This window comes from Centrocercus urophasianus, unplaced genomic scaffold, assembly GCF_019232065.1.
Source record: "Centrocercus urophasianus isolate 14NV4802_14NV808 unplaced genomic scaffold, USGS_Curo_1.0 seq_11, whole genome shotgun sequence".
NCBI classification, from domain to species: Eukaryota; Metazoa; Chordata; class Aves; order Galliformes; family Phasianidae; genus Centrocercus; species Centrocercus urophasianus.
The window spans coordinates 44,166,386-44,191,704 of NW_024884253.1; the positions used below are offsets into that span (position 1 = coordinate 44,166,386).

The window sequence follows — 25,319 nt, forward strand, 5'->3', positions numbered from 1 at the left end:
GTCAGTTCAGTCCAGGAAGAAACTTCCATTGTCCAGAAGGCTGAGATTCATAACAGCTGAGATGAAAAGGCTAGTAGGGCATCCAAAAAATTGAGTCAAGAGGAAAAAAATTGAGAGGTTCTGATAACAGGTAAATGTTTTTCATAAGATTTTAAAAATTGTAATAAATAATAACACATCTGTAACCGCATGCGTCTGTAGAAGAGTTACCAGAATGAGATATGCAGTATTTCAAAGCGCATATTTTGAAATGTAAGTTCTTGTTTATGCAACTTGATACTTATCTTCTGAGGTCATGAGGGCTGGTAGAAGATTCTCTTTCCTCTCCCTCATTTTCCTCTTCCTCAGTTTCCTCTCAGAGACGTTTTGCTCATTATCGTTACAGACCTCAACTATTTCAGGAAAACATTTCTTAATCTCAGCTTCATACCCTTATGAAAATTTGATTTATTTCCACTTCTAATTTCATCCTAATGTCATTGTATTTCAATAAGTCTGTGGTATGTTTTTGCTGACCAAAGGCGTGGTTCACTTTGCTGTTGCAGTTCTTCTTCCTCTTCTGAAAGCTGGTACCCTGAGTATAAACATATGCACAGTCCCTTACCAGACCAGCTAACCAGTAATGATCCAATGCTCAGAAATCAATTTCAAAACAACCTGTTGCAGCCTGAGGGACACACGTTGATACCACCCCAGAATTCAGAGCAGAAATGGTGACTGTGAATAGTGTAAACAGGAGTTCTGCAATTAACTTCACTAGGACTGGCTGGAAGGCCAGGCTCAGAGAGTGGTAGTGAATGGAACTAAATCCAGCTGGCGACCGGTCATGAGTGGTGTTCCCCAGGGGTCGGTGCTGGGGCCTGTCCTCTTCAATATCTTTATTGATGACCTGGATGAGGGCACTGAGTGCATTCTCAGTAAGTTTGCGGATGACACCAAGTTGGCTGGAAGTGTGGATCTGCCTGGGGGTAGCGAGGCCATACAGAGGGATCTGGACAGGCTGAATCACTGGGCTGAAGCCAATGGGATGAGGTTCAACAAGGCCAAATGCTGGGTCCTGCACTTCAGCCACAACAACCCCAGGCAATGATACAGGCTTGGGGCAGAGTGGCTGGAAGACTGCGTAGAGAAAGTGGACGTGGGAGTATTGATTGATGCTCAGCTGAACATGATCCAGCAGTGTGCCCAGGTGGCCAAGAACGCCAGTGGCATCCTGGAACAGTGTTGCCAGCAGGAACAAGGAAATGACTGTCTCCCTGTACTCAGCTCTGGTGAGGCTGCACCTCAAGTACCATGTCCAGTTTTGGGCCCCTCACTGCAAGAAAGATATTGAGGCCCTGGAGCGGGTTCAAAGGGCAACAAAGCTGGTGAGGGGTCTGGAGCACAGGCACTGTGAGGAGCGTCTTACGGAGCTGGGAATGTTCAGACTGGAGAAGAGGAAGCTCGGGAGAGACCTTACTGCTCTCTGTAACTACCTGAAGGAAGGCTGTAATGAGCTGGAGGTCGGCCTTTTCTCTCGTGTAACTGGTGATAGCACTAGAGGGAATGGCTTCAAGCTGCACCAGGGGAGATTTAGACTGGACATTAGGAAATACTACTTCTCTGAAAGAGTGGTCAGGCACTAGAATGGGCTGCACAGGGAGGTGGTGGAGTCACCGACCCTGGTGTTCAAGGAACATTTGGATTTTGTGTTGAGGGACATGGTTTAGTGAGAACTACTAGAGATAGGTGGATGGTTGGACTGGGTGATCTTGTAGATCTTTTCCAACCTTGGTGATTCTGTGATTCTGACTAGGCTTCTCCTTCCACACTGGTAAGAGAAATCATGAGTCTTCAGCACTTAAATTTTGTAGAAGTAATGGAGACACTTGCAGAGAGCTATAAGCAGAACACAGTTGTAAAAAAATGAATCATATTTACTACAGGTTCTGAAAACACTTTAGTGTTTAGACACTCAAATTTGAAAAGTGTTGGCCATCATGTCTGCGCTTCTGTTGTGGGAACAAATTCATTAGCATTTGCAAAGCACTTGTGCTGAATGTTGGAATGGTAACAGTACAAAAGTACAGAAACTTTGCTATCTGGACACATAACTGCACAGCATGCACAACTATTTCTGCTTTTAGCTTAATCTCCTTACCAGGTTACATTGGAAATGTAGAAAACACACTTAGGCTAGTGGCATTCCTGTGTAGAGCCAGATGATGGGCATGATGATCCTTGCAGGGCCCTTCCAACTCAGGCTGTTCTATAGATTTATGCATTAGATTGTAGTTGCTGCCTGTCTTCTACTAGCAGTATCGAGGCTGACACGAAGTCTGATGTCTCAGATATTGAAAAGAAAATTGAGGTCAAATTTAGGGTTCATTTAACTCTGTCTCCTGTCTGCCTCAGCAGCCAGCAGCCTAAGGAAGAGGATAAGGAGACAGCAAAATGTTCTGCTGGTGTGCTCCCCGTACCTCTGGTGAATCGTGGCTCAAGGCACTGATACAGTACCCAAAAGTGACGTCCAACTACTTTATTTTCACTTTGTCTACAAAATCACTAAGTTTTTGCTCCTGCAGGTTGCTGATTAAGAAAAGGCATAACAGGGCCTCTGAGCCCTATAGGCCTCTGAAGGAGGGTAACTCCTGTGTGATCTAAACCAGAGTACAGCAGGGAAATCGCCGTGCTTACTGACAAATCACATATCCTATGCAAACTGTTAGCATATCCCAATTATACTCATTCTCACTTTCCTTATACGTAACATGACCAGGCCTTTTTCACCAGTCTCACCTCCTTATTATGGGGCAACAGCCCATCCCCATGCATTCCAAGTCTCAACCCATGAGAGGAAGCACTGAACACAGTGCAGCTCACTTGCACACAATCAACCTGCTTCACACCTTCATGACTGGGTGCCATAAACTGCATAGTCATGTCTCCTGGAGGAAAGTACACAAGAGATTTAATGGAGGACACACTACATGAGCTTTTGGCAGACTTTTTTTTTTTTTTTTTCCCACATATGTGACCAACTATGATTAAACCAGTTGGGAAAACTCGTCTTGCTAGAAAAATACCTGAAGTGTGTATTGCATAAACTTCTGATTTTCTATTGGGGCCAAGAGAGCATGTGTTCAATGCTAATCCTATAAAAAAGGGATAGGCAATTTCTATTCAAATAGACATGCTAGACAGTAAATAAACAAGCACAGATAAATACACCAAAGATCCATAAACAAAAGTTACGGCATCCACTTTCCCTTCTTTCTTCCCCAGGCATTTAACAATAACACACAGCAAACAGCAAAAGCACCACCCCTAACCGCTCCACTACTGAAATGTTTAGACTTTATCAGACCGAGAAATCACAAACAGCTCAAAATTGCTCTGCTGCTGATACAAAGGTCTCCATTTTAGAAAGCTGCAGGTGCAAGCTGATCTTTCCATACTTCAGTAAGGAATCATTCTATATATATCTGATAGGAAATTTAGAAGAAATATTCTGTGCCACCACAATTTCTAGCAGAAATGACAGTTCTTCTCCATTTCTAAACTGTCTTGAATTTATTAATGTTATTCCCCTAGAGTATTTTCTTTTATAGAGAAATCAAGTGGAACTTCTTTAGCAGGCACTTTGCCAACAAAACAACGTGATCAGACAAATCAGATAAAAACTTCATCTCTTGTTCCACTCACTTAATTCTGAGCAACAAAGACAAAATAAGACATTCTGATAACACCTCAAAGGAGACAGGGATCCTGTAATACTTCATCAGGTTTCAGTTGTACTTCTGATTCATTTCCAGTAAAACAGTTCACCGTTAACAGTTCATTATCATAGAATATTTTTTTTCTTCTTTTGTTCTGGCTAATGAAACTTCTAACTATTCCACAACTGGGGAATACATATAAAGCCGACATTTTCCTTAATAAATGTACAGTATTTGACAACAAAATCACTCTGTTAAAACTGCTGCTTCACTTTAACGTTATACATTTCATTAGGACATTATTTTTAAGATTAAAGCTATTTCAAGCCCCTTTTGTAACCCCTTTCCCTTGCTGGATCCCACTTGCTAGCTCCCATAAGTTATTCAACAGAATCCAATTTCCAATCAAGTCATGTCCTGCACTGAAAAACACTGTGTCCTACACTGCTTTAATTGATTTTTCAACATGTTCCTCTAGATCCTTATTTACAAATCCTTAACTTGCAGGAAAATATTAAATTCTCATAGTTCACATTGATAGACGAGATTAATACATCATTTAGTGGCAGAAGTTCAGAATATCACAATTTAGGATAACGCACTCAGCAGGAACATGAAGACTGTGCTACTGTAAAGCCCCCCAAGTTAGATCTTTAACTTATCAAATGCAAAGGCTGATCCCAGCCTTGCTACCTGGCACAGGAGGAAGCTGTGCTTTAACTAAAGCTAACCTCATGTCAGCACACTTCAACTGAGTGAACAAATTCACTGCTTTCCTGCTATCAAAAGCAGTTTTTGCTTTTTCTGCTCAACTGAGCTTCACTGCAGAAACCTGCAAAAATAGTGACACATATCTATCAGAAAAAGCAAACCAGAAAAACCAGAGGCTACAACTTCAAGACCCTACCCTGAATCGAGAAGTCATTTGTCAGCAACATAAAAACCAAATTCTAAAAAGCTAGGTTCTTGATTGTTTGTTAACTAGCCAGCTGCACTATGCACAATGATAAAAGTGTAAGGATCAAAATGTATTGCATGCGTTAGCTGCCGCTCTGCTCTGTGCACATTAGGTTATTACTGTCCCTCAGTACCAGTCCCACTGTGAACATCCTAACATACCTCCAGTACTTCAACCTCAATACAAAGAGCCAAATTTTTGATGCCACATAATACCACTGCTACTCTAACATCCTTGTACTACAAAGCAGAAACGGTTGTATTCAGCTCAGCAGTAGGATACAGCCTCCATGAAACACAGCTAATAATCAAAGAAGAAATATTGCAGGTTTTTAAGATCATGAGGCCTACCTTCTAAGGACAAAATCCAGCATTGCAAAACTCTTCTGTAAAGCCACATGAAAACATTCTTAGAATAAAGGAAATTGCACACACAAAAAAGGAAGAGGCTGCACCTTTTCTCACTGAAATGTCCACAGGACAGCTAGCCATGTTCCCACTGAACGAAGCACAGTGAAAATAAATGCTCATTTCCATTTTGATAACCTACTTTCAGTGGTCTGTTACCACAATTTTAAGTCACAGAACACTCATTTTGCTCACTGACTGGATGATCTATATGGCTTATTACACTTACAATGCAGTTAACAACTTGTTTCTCCCATTTTTGGGATTTGGGGTTTTATCATCATGCAACACTGAAATAGAAGTTCTTGAAGACAAGGGACAGGACAGCAATTGCCAGAAGGTTTAAAAAAAAAAAAAAAAAAAAAAAAAAAAAAACACTTAGTGGTTACAAATCTCAAGCTGAACACACAAAAGCTCAGATTTCCTAAATCTAAATTGGTTCTGCGTACTCTTTGGAAAAAGGCCATACATTGCCACAGTTCCACCACAGGTAGAACTGAATCTATGGCAGGAGAACATCTCACAGCTCACCTGTTTTCCATACCAAGTAACTGCAACAATTTCATGCTCCTGTAAAAGCAATAGAAACTTTTGAATACTTAGGTCAATATGCTAGTGGCAACATTCTGACTCCAGAAGAGTTCATCAATAAGACAAACTTTGGACAAGTACTTCCATGACTCAAAAAGTGCCAAGATTGGTGCATATAATAATAAATGCTATTCCTTCACTGGGAAGACTGCTGTTTTGGTATAGCAAGTACAGATGTTAAAGTTGAACCCAAAGAGTTTCAAAAGGCAGATGAGGTAACAGAACTGCAAAAAATTGTTGCAACAGAACAGACCAGGATCCAACTCCTAGAAAGTCTATGATAATATCCTTGTAGTTTGTTTGTTTTTAAACTGCATATTTTAGTGGTACTTTTCAAGGTACCAGAATGATTAAGGAATATTTCTGTTGCTATACCTAACTCTGGAGTAGTTACTTCAGTTAGGTGAAGTTTGCCTTACACAAAGCTTTCTGGGAAATCCATACTGAACAGCTGCAACGAACAGTTGAGTGGAAAAATATACCAGGCAAAAGGTGTATACCAAATGGATGATTTAATAAGCTAGTCTTACAAACACACCTTTAAATTATGTTTCTACTGCCAATGAAATGTCGTTAAAAACACTCACCACTCTGACATAATTATATATATAAGTAAAATATATCAGGTGTGTCTAAGAACATATCTGTGACTCAAATGCCTCAACAACTCAAATTAATGAATCACAAAATTGAGAAATCAACTTGAGGGAAGAAAAAAAAAAAAGAGAAAAAACAGATAATTAAATTTCATCCTCTGGAAGTGAAAGATACAAAAAAAAAATCAAAACTATTTAAAAAAATGAAAATAAAAATAAAAATAAATACAAACTAAATTGCAATACGAAAATTAGCTGACAAAGTCTAGGTAATTTTCTCTCTAGAGAAAAGCATGGAAGTTATTTATTTACACTTGAGTAGAAAATCCAACCATTTCTGATCTTTTTTTTCCCCATCTTCAGAACTAATTTCAGAATGTTTACTGATGTTTATGACTAGCTGTAACAGTCTGATTTCAAAATCCCCTTATTCTTTGTTGAAATCATTGGTTCTTCTAGTTACACAACACTTAATCTTCAAGCTTTCAACAAGCTCTGCAAGTCTGCTACTTAGAGTAAAATCTTCAAACACTGAAGAAATTCCTCTGTTTCTTTATTCATCACTCAGGTTCCTTCCTTGTGTCATCAGGCAGGTGCTAACTAGCATGAGAACTGCATAAGCAGGATTAATGCCATACAGCACTGGCCACTAGTTTTACTATTAGATATTGAAAATTTTAAACTTCATAAGTGATCTTGGCCTTAGAATAACTTCAGTCTCACTGTCAACACAACAAACTAGTGAATTTAAGTTCTAACACAAGACTGATGTTTGAGTTTGAACTCTGCAGTGGGTAAACAATCTGCACTTTAAATCAGTCAGCCATCACTGAGGGGAGGAAACAGTACAAGAATATAAAAAAGATTGTGTCTAAGTTCTACTATAGGACACCAAAAGAAATCACAGAACAAGATGAAAAAATAGATATAGCTTTACTAAATTCTCTTTTGAATACAAAACTTGGTATTTCATAAGGCATTAATGTCCATGTTTCCTTTCTATAAACATGTGCAAAGTAATCTTTTATAGTTTCTAGAAATAAATTAGTAAATTAGTGTTCTGTTCTCTTCTTGTTGTCCTTCCTTATCTTTTTGTTCTTTCCTGCTGGTTTGGATGATTCTTCCTGAAATGAAGAACAAGCACATCAAAATTTAAAATAACATTCTTATATTCTGCTGGTAGCCTTTCAAAGTTACTCACAAGAATTATTTTAGATATGAAGCATTTGTAGTTCACTGGGACTCACTGCAGTTTTGAACTTTTTTAAACCTTTAGTTTCATCATTTTGGCTGCTTATCTTGCCATTTAGAAACTTCTGCCTTCAGCAGTGTTAAAATTAGTGACATAACTATGATAACAACAATGCAGTATAAAAATAATTTAAGCCACTTTCATTCAAGGAGGAGCTTACCAGTACAGGAATACTTCTACACTATATTACAGAACTGCTCCTAGTGTGGATGTGGCCCTGTCAAGAAATGTACCATGCACCAGCACAGAAAAACTACTTCCCTAGACAAAATAAATCTGCAACAAGGAAAAACATTCTAGTATTACTAGAATAAGTTACTGTACATTCCATCTGCTACTTTTCTAAAGAACATTGGTAACAAAACATGTTTGTTAAAAACATAATCTGATTGAAGTTGTTAGGAAAATAACACTTATTTACACTCACTTTCTGTACTAAACTTTCTGAGTATAAATGCTTGAACACTGTGTTATGATTTCCTTTTATTTTATAAAAAATACATTAAAATAAGAGAAATTCGATCAGCAGCCAAGAAAGCGACTCACTAAGTATACACAAGCACCTCTGAATTGCTAAAAGTAACTGAGAAGGGGGAGGAACACAAAAGAATGCTGAGCATCCAGCCACAGCAATCTTAGATACTTTTATACAAAAGGAAAACGTGACAGTGCATACTTGACGAAGTATCTGTTAGAAATTATTTCCTGCTGTTGTAAAATTTCTACCATTAGCAATGACATATTTTAATATAACATACACTTATCCACTGATCTGAGGATGAAGAATGTGGAAAAATGGGAGTAATACACAATTAAGTGATCTACATATTCGACATAAAATTACATTTAAAGACATCTGGAATTCCTGACTCAAGTGATTTACCCCCTTGAAACATTATTCCTTCCTCTTTTCTGTAATGCTAATGTGAGTTGGTTTGAATTCTTCCAGTCTAATTTTTTTTTTTTTAATGATGCCTACCATCTACTATTTTAATAGTATTTTCTGTTATTACCATTCTATATTTTGTAATTTTGAAATCTTCTTTAAGCCTACTCAAAAGGCATTCACATTTTAAAATGCCCACTAGCTACAGTGATTCCTAAGCTCAATCTGCCTACACAGTAACACTGCAGCACATGTAAACATAAGAGGCAGCAGCAGCAGCCAGTTTACTTAACAGAAACCAGCTCATCACCTTCCCACCCTTCCTCGAGCTTCACAATGATGTTCTGGATCACAGTTCTCAACTGCTCCCACACTCTTCTACTGCACACTTCATGATTACAAATCACGAACATTGGAAGTTTTCATAAAGGCATCTGATCAGTGCAAACTCTCCTTACCAGTGCATCGAAGCAATGAGAGGATGACATTTGAAATAGCTTTACGTTTCTTCTGACTTCATCTAAGAGCGACAGTTTACACACATCTACATATAAATGCCTCCATTTTAAGTGGTAGAAACTTACCACTGAATGTACATAGTTGTATTCCACAAGTATATTTCTTGCACAATTGTTGATATGTTTAAAACGATCTGGTCCTAACAGAATACCTCCATACCAGCGGGATACCACAACTAACACATTCTGGACATTCAAAATCTGTTAAAAAAAAAAAAAGAAAAAAGTGATTTTTTTTTTCTTTTAAATTAAACTAGTTTTATTATTGTTATCTTTGTTAATTACAGAAAAAGTCTACTTGTTATTAAGAAATTAGCATTAGGTCTGTATCACACATAGCACAAAAGTCATCGGAGGGCAACAAGTAATGACAATTCAGTACATGTGGTAAGTTTCACTGTCCAAATTTCTACTGAAAGGTAAATTCAAGTAAAAAAGTAAATCCAGTAAAGATGTCCCTTTAGAAATGGCATAAAGTTACCTAGTGCACTAAGTTGCGCACCAATGTAAAAAGCCTCAAGGCATTACTTAACAGGTCGATTACTGAGTTACTTTTACTACTTTTTAATAGGAGACTATTACTTCCAGAGAACCTCTGCCACTAAGCAGACTGCTTTTCCACACTCTTGGAAACATCGGTGGATAAATGTTAGTAACAGCCAGAGAACAGGTACATAAGGCATGGTTCATCTGGATATCTAAAATGCCAGCTCAATGATCCTTGTGGGTCACTACCAAGTTGGTATATTCCATGATTTTATAGAATTTTCTCCTACTGTTGCTAAGTCCTTTGTGTGGCAACAACAGTTGGATAATACAAGAAAATCTCTGAATTTTTTGGGTCTGAATCAGCGTCTCTTAGTTGCCTTCTGAAATCCAAAAGGCATACATGAAGTTCATGCAACATAATTTTATTAGCAATTAGTACTGAAAGGAACTAAATAATCTCATATAGCATTTTTAAGACCATCAGTAACAAAATAAAGGACAGAGCTAAGCAGAAGCGATAATTTCTTTTACTGCAATTAAAGGCAGGAAGCATGGAAGACCTCAGCATCTTTATTTGTCACGACACCTAAATCCAGCAGCAGCACAAAGTAATAACAGTGCATGACAATGACTAAATATCAAAAATGAGTCTTGCTAAAATATGACATTATAGCATGGAAACACTTAGTGATAATCACCATTAGTTAATGGATAGTGGCTATGATCCTGAAACTGTTCCCTTCAACTTCGGCATCTCAATCTGTGACAGGTCTTCACTTACAAACACCTCACTCACAAGAGTGGTGCACTATTTCACTAATACACACAGATGGACAGACAGAGCAATCACAGCTTTATTTGCTTACTGCAGAGTAAAGTGCAGTCTGCACTTTGGTCTGCAAGACAGAAAGTGCTTTGGTGAAGTGGAATGTGAGGAAAACCCCTTAGAAGCCATCTATCTATAAAGCAGGTTAATAATCATTATAATCTCCATTGAGGAGGAAAAATATGCATTTATTTGTCTAATTTCAACAATCCTATCAGAAGATTTTACCTTTGTGAAGGTAAAATGGAGACAGAAACATTGTTGGTATTTTAAAATTTAAAGGATAATGTAAAAAAAAAATTAACAAAAAGGAAGGGCAGTTTTTGTGACAGGCATTTTCTATTCTCCATTTACTCATCAGCCACAGATTCAATTTATAGCATCTTTTCACAGTAAACAGGATGTCAAAAATAGTTGGGAAATATTTTAACTCTAACCTTAAGTTTAAAAGAATAAATCTAAAATTCTTTTTTCTTGTAACCAGAAAGTGCCACCTTGACAAAAATGTTAGGTTTATCTAAAACAAGATAAGATCCCTACTGCAAAAGAAGAACTACAGCAATAATACAATAATATAACTGTATTATACTACCTTATTTTAAGCCCATATCAGAATTGCTTACAACAGAAGAATTAAGAGAATTACATTAACACCTAGAAATTAGCCCTTAAACTACTTCAATCTTGTCCCAGTGAAAACTACACTTTCCTGATCCCTGCAGCACTATAATTCCAAAGCAAAAATATTCCCAATAATGAGTACTACTAATGGACAGATATGATCCATATGATTTAGATGCATTCACATTTAAAAGGCAAAATTTCATGCCATTCTAAATTGCACTTGTATGGACTGTTAAGCACTTAAAACACTGTAAATCTGCTAAATTTCAAAAGTATACATTAAAATACTGAGAAAGAGTCAACAGGCTTAGGATAAATTCAGGAACAGTAACTGCAAAGTTGCTTCCTCATGCTGCTATTACTACAACTGTACATTCACACTTAGCATGTAAGCTTAATTTATGTAACATATGCAAGTATTCCTTTCCAAGTCAGAGTTGAGTTAATTAGAAAGTTTCAAAAAGTTCTAAACAAACAAAAAAAAAAATAAAAAAAATTGAGGTATTTTGAGGTATATAATCTTCGAAATTAAAAAGAAAAGTTTTAAAGCACTTTCCAAGAATACTAAGCAAACTAAGCAACAAAATATACAAGCAAGCAAAGGCTAGGAAAAGAAAACCCTTGTTCCAAAGGTGATGTGAATCTAAAATCAAAATGCAGAACAGTAATTAGTGTGCTGATGCAGTTAAGCAACTTGAGGCATAAGAGGTATCCAGCTGTTCCCTGAAGTTAGGATATTTTACTTATGGCTTTACAAGGGGTTGCACTGCATCATGTCAGTGAATCAAAGTCTATCTTCAGTGTATATTTAGCAGGAACTTTACCAAGGCTTTATTTCCACACCTGAAAACTAAGAAGTATGTCAATATGAGGGCTAAAGACGCAGAACTGGAAACAGCACTAAGAAACAGATAATCAGAAAAGCTTGACTGCATCACTTCTACTGACTTTTGCATTCAAAGCCTTACTCTGCAAGTTCAAATGGAACAGACTTCTCATTACAAATGTTTGTGGAAACTGAAGTAAAGGTTGTGTAAAGGTCAGCTGTTCATCCTGTCGATCAGCTTCTTCCAGTCTTCATTTTCATTATACCTTACACCAAGTAGAAGATTCAAAATTTCTTTCTCTTCTAAACCCGTCCAACTATTAATGCCATCTATGAAATATTATTTATTTTTATGATTCAAGACTTGGAAAACTCAACTCATCACAGGCATACAACAGTCTGTAATTTTTTCTTTGACTGCAGAGAAAGTAAAAGAGCAAGAATTACAAAAGTCTGCTGTGAGTTTATTCACACTGTAGTGATTTTTAAAATCTGTTCAAGATTATAGAAATTAATCTTTGACTTCTCATAACCTGCATAAGATGAAGAAGACGTCCACCAGCTGCTGTCTCCCCATCATCTTCACAGTCCTGTAAGAACGTATGCTTATCTTCACAGTATATCCTTAAAAAAAAAAACAGTAAAAAGACAGAAAAACATAAGCATAAAAACAGATTCCAAAAGTATCAATCAACTAACATTGTAAGTGATTAATGAAGTTCCAGAAATCTTTTACAAACACGTGCATCAATTCTGCTTCTTCACTAAGGATACTCGCATCAAAACAGGATGAGGCTTCGGGTAAACCACAAATATTATCTGTATAGAGCAACAAGCGTGAAGATTGTACATTATTTTAACTACTTCAGGTTAACTCCATATTCATTGCTAGTGTAAAGTCCCCCAAAAGAAGAATCCTTAGGTTTTTATTCTGAAGATTACACTTACACTCAGATTAAGCCAACAACTTCAGATACAGATGGTACACACCAACAAGTTAAAAGAAGCCTGACAAAAATACTATTAGTAATTAGTTACGTCTATATTTCACCAGCAGTGCAAAACTATTACTGAAACTCTGCTTCAAATTCACCACGCTGTTTACCGAGCCCTTCTCTAAAGCAGAGCTGTGACAGAATATGGTGATATGCCTGAGGGCACTCCAGGAGACTTGGTGCATGCTGCTATATACAAAGGTCAGGTATAAATTTCCAGAAAAAATGCTTGCAAGTTTTCTGTTTCGTCATCTAATTCATTTCATAACATCTGCACTTAAGTTTAATACACATGTGACACAGTGATGAAGATGCCGCTCGTACTGGCTAGAATACACGAAGCAGTAACTACACTTCTTTTGCTATTTTGAAGTGTATTTAGATGGTATGAGTTAAAAGAGTCAGATCAGTAGCAGCTCTCATTACAGAAACCTTTAACTTAGGTAGACAAGCTGGTGAAGTAAGCATTCAGTTGCTCTCATTTCATATTTCATTAGGATCATCCCAGGAAGTACATGAATGGATTACTTTCAATACAGGCTTTTTCAGCTGACTGCTTCCTCCAGGGGGCTCTTTTTATTGTTCCTTACATTCCTCAGAACACCTGCATCACTATCTGGATTGAGACTATTTCATTTTACAGAAGCTATGACCCTGCATCTGTGTCAAGGCAATCCCAAGCACAGATACAGGTTGGGCAGAGAACGGCTTGTGAGCAGCCCTGAGAAGGATTTGGGACTGTCTGTTGGTGAGTCAGCATGAGCCAGCAGTGTGTGCCTGCAACCCTGAAGGCCAACTTATCCTCAGTGGCATGAAGATAAGTGTAATCAGCAGGTTGAGGGAGGTGATTCTGCCCCTCTGCTCTGTTCTCATGAGACCCCACATGGAGTACTGCATCCAGTTCTGGGGTCCCCAACACAAGAAGGACATCGAGTTGTTGGAGCACGTCCAGAGGAGGGCCAGAAAGATGATCAGAAGGCTGGACCACCTCGCCTACAGGGACAGGCTGAGAGCTGGGACTTTTCAGCCTGGAGAAGAGAAGAATCTGAGGAGACCTTCTAGCAGCCTTCCAGTACCTGAAGTGGTCTTATAGGAAAGTTGAGGAGGGACTTTAGAAGGGCAGGCTGCAACAGGATGACGGGAAATGCTTTAAACTGGAAGAGGGTAGATTTAGACTAGACATTAGGAAGAAGTTCTTTACTGTGAGGGTAGTGAGACACTGACTGGAAGGTTGCCCAGTGAGGCTGTGGATGCCCCCTTCCTTGGAAGCATTAAGGCCAGGCTGGATGGGGCTTTGAGCAAACTGATCTAGAGGGAGGTGTTCCTGCCTACAGCAGGGGGTGTGGAACTAGTTGATCTTAAAAGTCTCTTCCAACCCAAACCATTCTAACATTCTATCATTCTATGTTCACAAAAGTTGTCACAGACCATTGCCAAACTCATTGTTACCCATTTCTCAATTTCCCTGAAGTTTCATGTATTTCAGCCAATTTCATACGCCAGTTTGCATTCAACTTTGTGCTTCAGTTCCTATTTCAACTAAAAATTTTCAGTTTTTTCCAAATGGCTCAAGTGGTCAGGTAGAAGTTTACTTACTGCTTTGCATAAGTAAAACCATATCTAGTTCAGGATGAAGCAGTAATTCCTTAATCTCATCTCCCATACAAAGCATACCAACAAATGTTCCAGTCCACTTCTAGGGTTTTTTGTTTCTTTGGCTTTTAAATCCTTAGTGCTGCACTGCTTTACTATCTTCATATTTTTTCTTACTATATGTTCTGCTTTTTTTTTTCTCAAGTTCAAAATAAATCCTAATATCTTCAACACATAAATAGGAAACTTAGTCCCAAAATGACTCACTAGCAAGGAATTTCTTTGGTGGGTTTTACCTTTCTCATGCACAGCGCTCACTTGGCAAGAAATAGCAGAAAAATCACCATCTCTCACCTGTATGCATATATGTTGTGGGTGGCACTTGCAATTTTCTTATTCTCATATAATTTTTCAAGAACTCTCTTTACCTTAAAAAAAATATATATAAACAACAGCACAGAAATAAGCTTATTTTTAATTTCACATTCACCATCTCAACATCAATCTCATTGTTAAACAAGCATCTTTTCAGTACTACAGAGAAAGATTTTAACATTATAATATAAAATTAATTAAGCAATCAGTGTGCTAACCCAAGAAGGAGTGCCACCACACCAGTACACTCATGCCAGTTTCAGATCATATTTCTGGGATACTAAAAACAGTTGTTCCTTGATTTGGCATACATTCACGTCATTGCTGAATAACCAAAAGCATCAAACTGATTTAATACATAAGATATGGCAAGATCTAAAAAAAAAATTTAAATCAGTATTAAGTATCAATTACACCTTCATGTTTTTTGAAGTATAACATTAAGCTGGAGTAATGGCACAACATGTTTTCTCTTGCATGCTGCTTTTATTGATATCACAATAATGTGCAATGTTTAAGAAGTTCCACTACGTTTCATTTTGAAATATAATTTTTATTCAAACCTACTCGTTTTCCAGTTTCCATCTTATGGAAAGAATAAAAAATAATAATACCAATAAAAGCTTTTTACTATGGGTCTGAACATGCCAGTATTTCCCAGAAAACGTGTTTTTACCATGTCCATCCTTCTGTTCTTAAATACAAAATTCAAAACATTTATCAACACGTTCTAGAAAAATCAACACTTTTAAACTTGTTCTAGAAAAATGGAAAGATTTGACTAAAACAGTGCTTTGATAGGAAATACGTAATTAATCTTATCCTGAGGAAAGCATGACTAAAGTTGAGAAAGGTTGGGAAAACATGCGAGGAAAGTAAGTCGTCTTTCATTCCGAAGAGTAAAAGTAAATGTGAGAAATAATAAATATTCACACTCATTATCTATTCTAGTTATACTGTGCTATTTTCAGTTCTTCTGACAGAAATTTAACGTCAAATAACCTCAATGAATCCCCTATTATTAACAGAGAACATTGCTTCAGACAACTGTTTTCTCCAGTTTTCCCTCTTAAGTGGAATACTGAAGAAAGACAACTCATTATTCAATAAGCTTTCATAAATACATTTCAATAAACAGCATAGAAAGCATATGAAATGATTGTCACCTTTGACATCAGCTATATTTTTAGAATCCTGGTAGCTGACAGATCTCTCAAAACCTCATTAAATGTCTGTATTACCAATGAACCTGCAATACAGCCATCTCACAGATGAGCAATAACTTATCCTTTTTCCTACTGTAACTCTTGAGCCTTTTTTCCACTGTTCCTTCCTTAGGGAATTAAGAGATTCTCTACAAGGTCAGCAAGGGACCTGCTCATACAAGGTACAAAAGATCTTTAAACCATAGGTCACTTCCTAGCTCCATCTAGGCCTTAGTCCCTACACCAAGTACAAGTACCACACACATTTTAAACGTCAAAATATGCTAGAGAAAGAAAAGCAACAGTACCAAATCTAGCAGTGCTATCAATTTTGTTTCCCCATATGACAGCATATTTAACTATCTACAGCATTATTCTGGCCTTTGTTACTGAAAGCTGTACTAGAAGTAAAGGTCCACTACTAAAATTTTCAACAGAAGAATTTACAAAGCAATCAGTCCTATCTTAAATCATTAAAGACTACCACTGCAACATACAAACATGCAGATAAAACATTATGGGTACACACCAGTCACTTCAGTTGATAAAGCTAGCTTTCAGTATAGTAGAACATTTATCCCATTGCTCACCTCTTTCAACTTTCTTTCTGAAAAAGGAACCCATGCCACAGCAATCCTACTCTGCAGCCTGCAGACCAATCACTTTACACAGTACAGCAAGACCCTGAAACAAGCTGGATTTGACACTCGGGAAATTGCACTACCTTAATACTCTGCATATTCCAAATATAGGTGGACTTTCAATAGAAGTCTTAAAAGAAGCAATGAAAAAAGAGCATTAAATCAATGATTCCAATTGCTTTCTTTTCCAAAGCAAAACAGCTCATAGAAACTTACATTTCATAGACTGAAAAAAGCTAAGAAAGCCTCTAAAGTACAGTGATACTTTAGTGAAAACGGTAATGCATTAAGTATTTTTAAAAATTGAGCTATTCCACATTAAACCTAAAGTATAAAATTACTTTCACTTTGGAAGCACTAAGAGAACAGCTCAAAAAAGCTAAAGGCTTGTTCAAAAATTCTGATGTATTCAGACAGAGAAAAATAAGGCAGATGACAAGATAGATACGAAAGGCACAGCACATTTTTGGACATATAAAAATAGAAGTCATAATAATATTTTTTCAAACTCAAAAAGCTGAAGCCTTCTATAAATGTGTACTATGAGCAGATAGATACAATGCAGAAGAATCAATCAAAGAATATACAGCTGTAGCCCAAAAACCTAACTGAACGGACAGTACGTATTAAAAAAGGTCAGGCAAGGACAGCAGAGCAGAGCCTTATGATAGAATAACATTGATGAAGTTAAGATGAACTGAAACAAATCTGCAAAAACAGATTGTATGAATTTAAACATTTAAAGGGAACTAGAGTATGAAGATGTTGAACATCTACTAAGGTACCTAACCTACCAGTTAAAACTGCTTCTGCAGCAGAGGGCGACTGATGTGATACCAACATTCTCAAATGTACTCCAGAAGTATGTGTAAGTCTTACACCATGCTAGGCAAATTAACAGAAGGAAAAACAATAACAACAACAAAAAAATAGAACAGCCTCACAAGATCAGCACAGCTTAATAAACTACTGCCTTCACATAGGGAATTACACTTCTAAAAATCTGTCAATCTGTCAAGATTATTTCAGAGTTGCTGAGCACGTGCTTCCTAGCTGCTGGTTGATCTAGCCCACCTGGAATTTCAAAAAGCATTTGTCATGGTTTTGATTTTTGGTTTTGGTATTCCACATCATAACATCATGTGGGGCACTGGGAGTTTAACTGTTAATGCTCAACTCCCGGGTACCTGCCCAGAAGAGAAGAACAACTACATTCCCCAGGGGAATTTGTGGTCACGGAGAGGAGATACAACTCCTGGCAAGGTCACCTCATGCACTCTTTCTCGTCTGCTCTTCGTCAGTTCTCCTCCCATCTCCCTGCTGCTCAACTGGACTGCGCATCTCACCTCAGCTTTATGGTGAGGCCTATCCACCTTTTGCACATTTTCTCTCTCATTATATTTGATTTACTAGTTTCAATTCTAATTATATTGTATTATGGTGTGTTATCTTGCATTCCAATACTATATTCAGTAAATTAGTTTGTTTCTCCTCAGATCGTTGCCGCTGTTTTTAATTATTTTGGGGTCCCCTGTTCCCTTTTTCTGGAGGTGCAGATTCTGTGAAATCCCTCCACCCCGCTGATCATGGAACTGGGCCGAACCAGCCCGTAAACCAATGACACATTTGAGAAGATGTGCTACCAAAAATTCTTGAAATAAAAGTGAGAATTGGATACAAGGGAAGAGGAAAATATCCACAAGGTTTAACTCTTAGTTAATGCCAAGAAAAGATGAGTACATCAGTAGTTTCCACACTGAACATCATCAAAGGTGACAAAGTTAACAGATGCAAAGGGAGGTACAAAGTGACTGAAATTAGTCCAGAAGTCACGTTTCAGTGTTCTCACACAGTTAAGAATAAGGGACAGCAGCATCTACCCACCTCAAAAACAAAACTGGAAACTACCAGGCTGCATTGCAGAGCTGCTACTTAGGAGTTATTCAGCCAATAATGACAGGCAAAGACAGATGACCGCTCAGATGATACTGACACACAAAGAAAGATATATTCATCTAATTCCAAGTATTTCAGTAACATTCAGCCAAGCTCAAAGTATACTAACTTGTCTGGGTGTCACCACGGGAGCCAGATGTGCCTGGAACGTACTCCTTCGATCCGTGAGTGGGTTTCCATGATGTATCATCGGCAGTTCTTCATCTACTGATCACAAATAAAGAAGTGTTCATTTTCTTTAAGGGTACTGAAACAACAACTGAGTTGAATTATTTGAACAAATAAATAATTTGAAATATTAAATAAATAAAATAAATAAATAATTGAAATATTTGAACAAACAAAGAACTTATTTGTTGATACAATACCCTTAGAGAATATCTAAACTTTTAAAAAAGAGATTGGTTAAAGCTATGTACAAAGTGATGACATGCAGAACCACCAAAAATATACAGGGTTATTTGCAATCATTATTCTTAATTATGATTTTTTATGCTATTAATTTTATTCAAAAGCTGAGTAGAAAAACTGAAACTTAAAGGTCACTCTTTCCTAAATTATTTCATTGCAATTAACAAGGAAACTTCTTTACCTTCTTGACTTTCAGATGTGATATAACTTAAAATTTCTACTGGATCTTCCTGAACAGGCTGATAGTCCAGGAGAAAATCATCCCCATTGTCTTCATCAACTTCTTCAGTGGTTTTCTTAATATCTGGTTCTATAAAAGTGTAAGTAGTAAGCAGACCTATTATATACTTTTCTGAGAGATAAGCAATACAAATTTTCAAATTCTTTTTCTATTAAATGTCTGGCTGTTTAGTTGAAATCAGCTTGCTAGGAAGAAAAAACTACGAAGTGCAGAATTTACAACTTACTACAACAAAAAATTCAAAATATTCCTATTTCCTTCTGCCATAAGTGCATGCAGACATTTTGCTCATGTATTTCATGGCATTTTCATATGTATTTCATTTAGCATTTTCATATAGAAAAAGAAGGCCCATAATTTATGGAAAGAGCAGCTGTGAATTTATACTAGCCCTGTCACTATTAGAGTAACAGCAGAAAAATCACCTCAACTCCAGTTGTGAAGCAACTCTTAATTGCACTATAATAAAATTGAGGACTTTACTTCATTGAAACCACCCCCTTCCTTTTTATTTTCTATTGCTTTTTGAGAAAGGAAAGCTATCACTGTAATACAATAAGCCAAACCAGAGACTGTGTTCTCTTACCCACGTAAGTCAAGAAAACTGGGAATACATCTTTAACTGGCAATGAAACCTTCACTTTTCACACAGAGGGTGGTGACACACTGGAACAGGATGCCGAAGGAGGTTGTGGATGCCCCATCCCTGGAGGCATTCAAGGCCAGGCTGGATGTGGCTCTGGGCAGCCTGGTCTGGTGACTGGCAACCCCCCTGCTAAGTGCAGGGTCAAAACTAGATGATTGTTGTGCTCCTTTTCAACCCAGGCCGTTCTATGATTCTATGATCTTATTTTGCAGCTGAACAGGAAGTAAACTGAAAAATCCATGTATTTCCTGAAATACCTGAATTTGATGACTGTGCCTTTTCCACCAGAAGTTCTCGTATCTTCTCCACCCACAAGTAAAGAATACTTTCACCAAGGTTCTGTCTGGAAGTTAAAACTTGCAGTGAGTAAGGAATTTTTTTTTTTTCTTTCAGATTTCATTTAGAAAGTACCTACATTAAATAATACGCAGATTTCAGACATGCAGTAATAGAACATTACAGTCTAGGGCAGTAAGGAGCTTAGGCTTGTGGAAGCTCAGTGACAATGAGCATCATTATATACTCTACTGCACTTTTTCCAGTATTAAAAGCACCAGTACTGGAAGAAAACAAGCAACTGACGGAAACTTTTTGGCCTATAAAGAAAGTGAAAACAACTGTGAGTACAATAAATTGGACAGCCCTCAGCATTCTCAAAAGAATACTGAGCCAGTTCACCTAGTTTCTGAGCATGCTCTGGATTGGTTTTCAGAAAGTTCGGTACTGCCTGTGACGAGCTCTTTCAGCCACTCTGCCTGCAGAGTCTCTTCCCCTTCATATCTGAGAGGTTTTTTTTAGAACACATATACACAGCAGGGGCTAATCCTGCAGGACTGTGACAGTAGGTCAGTGGTAGCTGACAAAGTGGAGCAGTAGATCAACATGCTACAGTTCGCTGATGATAAATCCTAAAGGAGAGGGAGGAGAGGTAAAACAGCCCTTAGTCAGCTGGCACAGACATGTATTATGCTAATGGGAGAGGATGGGATAAATGCTTTTATGTGCACATTCCAAGTTAGGAAACACTGCCTTAATGTGCAGCAGAACTGTAACATCCCAAAATATATTTAAAACTGCCCTGAAAACTAACTTTCCAAATTATATTTTAACATGTTTATGGTCTGTGCGTGTTAGTCTCAAAATCAGAACTGAAAATGTAGGGCTTTAGCCAACTCACAGCTTCTCTATTAATAATTTCATTCTTACTGCCACCGTCTGGGGCAGCATATAAATACACACCATTAACAAAACTTTAAAAATGCTTATTTTATACAGTGTATACAGCACAACTGCCAAATGAAATTAGAAATTCAAACAAATATGTATATTTTAAGAAAACTTTTCAAGCAAAAATGAGGAATTCATAAACTTGTAGCTGTCTCCAAAACCTTGACAGACTCCAGAATGAGAGAAAACCATGATTTCATGCTGCTGCTTATCATATAGAAGCACTGTTTTAATAATACATGAAGAACTATATTTGTTTTAATGATGGAATGACAGATTACAGAATGAACAAGATTTTTCTGTTGGATATGAGAAACTATCAATTTTTAGAGCTATAACCCAATTTCAGTTTCTGTCTATTACGCTTAGTCTCAAAGGTTACTTTTATAGACAGCTATTTTTCTTGACACTTGCATCTAAATCATGAAACAAAGCTTTGTTATTGGAAAAAACAAATCTTACCAGAAGAGCATATGAAGAAATAAAATAAATCCAAATATTTTCTATATTGTAAGAACTTTGGGCCTAGCAAAGCAGATTTGTGATCTATTGCTATCTGCTTTTCCCATCTCCTTAAGAAGACACAGTGAGTCACCAACAGTACACATTATTTGCAAAACTAAGCAATTTAGATCACCAGGGATTCAAAACCAGGTAAGCCACACATCGTAAATGATCCAGAGTAATTAAGTTTACCTGGTAACTATTTAGACAGTGGATAGATAAAAGGCTTTCACAAACACTGCATACATCAGTGACAACTCCAGAAGGGTTTAAAAACACACTCTAAAATGACATATACTGTCTAAAGTACAAATACATTCATTTCCTGCTGAACAAACAAAAACAGCAGGAGACCAACAAGGGCTCTCTACAAAGAAAAAGAGTGCTTAACAACCATGCTATTCCTCCTTGCAGTGGGGCAAGATGCTCTAAATGCCCTGGATGCTTAGGAAGGACAGAACAGCAGCTTTATCTCTGGTGGAGACTCCAACAGAATCAAGGACACTCAGTTTCTTTTCCTCCACTCTACAACTTTTAACTTTAAATCCTAACTCAATTTTGCTTGGTTAAATTATAAGAAACCCATGTACCTGAAGTAAGTTGGTAATTAGATAAAAATGAAACAAAAACAAACAAAACATAAAAAAGCCAAGTGTCTTTCTTTTTTTATGACATTAAAGCATATTTCTTAAGCAAGACACTCAGATTTCATTATTTGGGCACAGCTATGCCTCCTTATGACATATTTTCATTTCATCTAGTTCATATATTAGATAAACCACATAAAATTACTCCATTTAATATTCCAATTTCATAGCAATTCTAAAACGTAGTTTGATTCTATGATTATTTCTTAATGTTATGTTTTTTCTCATGCATCAAGAGTTCAGCTAGCTACACACTGTGAGAATGTAGTTTGCCATGTTACAGATTCTAGTTAAAAGACTCTGCTAATTGTGCTTGTTTTGAAACCTACCTACACCTCAAATCTGAAAGTATCTTGAGGCTAGATGTGGCTCTGGGCAGCCTGGTCTGGTAGTTGGTGACCCTGCACATAGCAGGGGCGTTGAAACAAGATGATCATTGTGGTCCTTTTCAACCCAGGCCATTCTATGATTCTATGATTCTAAAGGGTCAAACATTAGGAGCCAAAATTAAGACATCCATTCTAAAAGAGCACCAGGTCTAAACAATATAAAAGAAATTGCCAGAGTTTAAGACAATTCATTCTAATAAAATGTTTAGTATATACATAGCATTGAATGTTTGATGGCTGCTGCATCAACCACTACATTCACTAGTTAAGCAGGTACTTAAAAGCACACAAGACTGAAGATGTATCATCACCTTCTACGATGTTCCACAGACTGTAACTTACATATATATTTCTTCCAAGCTATTTGCTAGTTCAGTGTAATCTTGTCCCCGAAGCCAAGGAGCACTAGAATAAAAAGAAATACAATGAAAATGGCACCTGTACTCTGATTCCAGCACCTCAACAAACATTCATTTTTAAATAAATGTGATAAACACCTTGAAAATAAAACAACATCAGTCATCCCTCGTTAAAAAAATTCTGAAACTTCAACTTACACTTCAAACAAGCAACAACGGTAACTCTGTAAATAAAGAAATATTTGAAAGAAAGCAACTATCAACAAGAAACTTCACTTACTTCAGTTGATAAATAGGTGGCTCTGAAGTTGGGTATCCTGGAGGCAAAATCACCTGAAAGAAATTCAGAGTGAATGTTCACTGCATTATTCAGCTAGTGGAGCTTTACTAATGGACTCCAACATTGAGCTATTCAGTTTGGTTGATGTGAATACTGTTTGTTTCCACACTTTGGAAAAGTAAACATAGAAGTAGCTGTAGATTCACTCAGGTGCCCTAACAAAGTCAATGTAAATAACAGTACGTCTAAAATAAGATTTTAAAGAAAAACACAGAGATATGGTTCTGTGAGTGTGGAATTAGGATATGTAAATACTGCGACCATCATAAGCAAGTTGTGTTGTCAAAGGAATCACAGAATAACAGAATTACAGGGAATGGAAGAGATCTCAAGAAATCGTCAAATCCACCCCCCCTGCTAAAGCAGGTACTTTTCAATAGGTAGCACAGGGAGATATCCAGATGGGTCTTGAATATATCTATAGAAGGAGACCCTACAACATCTCTGGGAAAGCTGTTCCAGTACTCCATCACCCTTACTGTATATCAGTATAGAACTTACTATGTTGAAGTTTTAGGCTCTTACTCCTTCTCCTATCACTACACACCACCAAGAAGAGACTGGCCTCATCCACTCGCATCCCACCTCCCTTAAGATATTTATAAACATTTATTACATCCCTTCTCAGTATTTTTTTCCCAAGCTGAACAGTGCCAGGTTACTCAACCTTTCCTCATACAAGATATGCTCCAGGCCTTTTATCATTACTGTGGCTCTCCACTGGACTCCTTCTGGGATATCTTTATCTTTTTTGAACTGGGGAGCCCAGAACTGGACACAGTAGACTAAATGCAGCCTCACCAGAGCAGAGTAGAAGGGGAGGATCACTCCCCTCGACCTGCTGGCCAGGTTCTTTTTAATGCACCTCAGGATGCCATTGGCCTTCTTGGCCACAAGGGCACACTGCTGGCTCATGGCCTCATGGACCTGCTGTCTACCAGGATTCAAACGTCCTTCTCCACAGAGCTCATCTCCAGCAGGTCATCCCCTAACTTGCACTAGCACATGCAGTTATTCCTCCCTAAGCGCAAGACTCCACAATTGCTCTTCTTAAACCTCATCAGGTCCAACTCTCCAGTCTGTCCAGGTCTTGCTGAGTGGTAGCACAGCCTTCAGGTGTGTTGGCCAATCCTCCCAGGTCTAAGAACCACCAATGAAAAGTGTATTACAGACTACAAACCAAAAACTTCTTAACCTACATGAGTGAATACAAAATCCTATTGTAAAGGATTTTATACAGGCATAAGCTTTTGCCTGCCTGAGTCCCACAGCACACTGTGTCAAACTGCCCAGCAGCACTGTACCTGCAGGCAGAGGGTCCACTTTGGTTGATCCAGACAGTCACCAATCTTAATGCAATAGATTTTCTCATCTTCATCAACAACACACCAATCTTCACCGTATATGGACGAGAGGGCTTCGATTTCATCAATCTAGAGAAAGCAGCGTGTAAAAATCGTTCAGTACACAAATCGTGTACCAGCCGCAGCTTTAGGCTTCGCTCTCCTATAGCTTATTTACAAACATGACAGAATCAGTGCAACAGACAACCATAAAAACTGGGGGCCCCGCAACTCTCGTTCCCCCACCGCCGCTCACTTGCTGCTGAGCCACTTCCTGGCCGCTCGCCGCCATCAGTGCGGAAAAGCACCGTGGCAGGGCGGAAAGGGCGGGCAGTCCCGCTGCGCACACTCTGTGCCGGCCGCTGACCGCCTCTCCGTGTGTGTGGGTGCGCGCTCCTGTGCGCTGTGACTGCCTTGTGATCAGCACCGGTTCTGTCAGGGCTGGTTGCACCGCTCAACTCTTAGCAGCAGCACTTATCTTCCCTTCCTGTGATCTGTGCTTCCTAAGTACAAACACTGTATTCTGTAAAACAGGGCAATCCTCTGAACAAAACAGACCTTCAGACACAAGGATAGCTACAACTGAGTATGTCTCCCAAATAACATCTAAGTAGCTGCTTCTTCTGCCCCTTCCTTTGGTAGAATGAGAGATAATGGCTTTAAGCTGTGCCAGAAGAGGTTCGGGTTAGATATTAGGAACAATTTTTTCTCAGAAATGATTGGGCACTGGCACAGGCTGCCCAAGGAGGTGCTGCAGTCACAGTCCCTGGAGGTGT

General features: G+C 37.9%; 2 protein-coding genes across 3 annotated transcripts in view; both read right to left on the reverse strand.

Annotated features, from left to right (window-relative positions):
* LOC122171460 (histamine H3 receptor-like) overlaps positions 1–2,922 on the reverse strand; it is a 3,408-nt gene extending 486 nt beyond the window's left edge. Inside the window, exons 1-2 of the mRNA XM_042839069.1 lie at positions 2,863–2,922; positions 517–574 (exon numbers count right to left, since the gene is read on the reverse strand). Of these exons, the coding sequence (XP_042695003.1) occupies positions 517–574; positions 2,863–2,922 (118 nt within the window). The remainder of the gene's footprint in view (positions 1–516; positions 575–2,862) is intronic.
* Positions 2,923–7,164: 4,242 nt separating this feature from the next.
* On the reverse strand, positions 7,165–24,849 carry IMPACT (impact RWD domain protein). Of its 2 annotated transcripts, none has more exons than XM_042808665.1 (11): positions 24,800–24,849; positions 24,505–24,633; positions 23,141–23,193; positions 22,844–22,906; positions 19,992–20,077; positions 19,029–19,157; positions 18,546–18,640; positions 14,614–14,687; positions 12,205–12,295; positions 8,973–9,107; positions 7,165–7,374 (listed from the first exon to the last, which is right to left on the reverse strand). In XM_042808665.1, exons 1-11 carry the CDS (start codon positions 24,833–24,835, stop codon positions 7,303–7,305), a joined length of 963 nt encoding a protein of 320 aa, XP_042664599.1. In that variant the 5' UTR covers positions 24,836–24,849; the 3' UTR covers positions 7,165–7,302. The 2 variants fall into 2 exon arrangements, with proteins under 2 accessions (XP_042664599.1, XP_042664598.1); XM_042808664.1 differs by having other exon boundaries at positions 18,546–18,643.
* Between the last annotated feature and the right edge of the window lie 470 nt (positions 24,850–25,319).

What these genes read in the sequence shown, in the direction of transcription:
- IMPACT (XM_042808664.1), bottom strand. Translation starts at nt 24,835, where the DNA reads ATGGCGGCGAGCGGCCAGGAAGTGGCTCAGCAGCAA. An exon ending in CACAACATATATGCATACAG is followed by an intron (nt 12,296 to 14,613) that starts GTGAGAGATGGT and finishes TTTTTTTTTAAG; the next exon opens with GATATACTGTGAAGATAAGC. An exon ending in ACAACTATGTACATTCAGTG is followed by an intron (nt 7,375 to 8,972) that starts GTAAGTTTCTAC and finishes TCTTCATTTCAG; the next exon opens with GAAGAATCATCCAAACCAGC.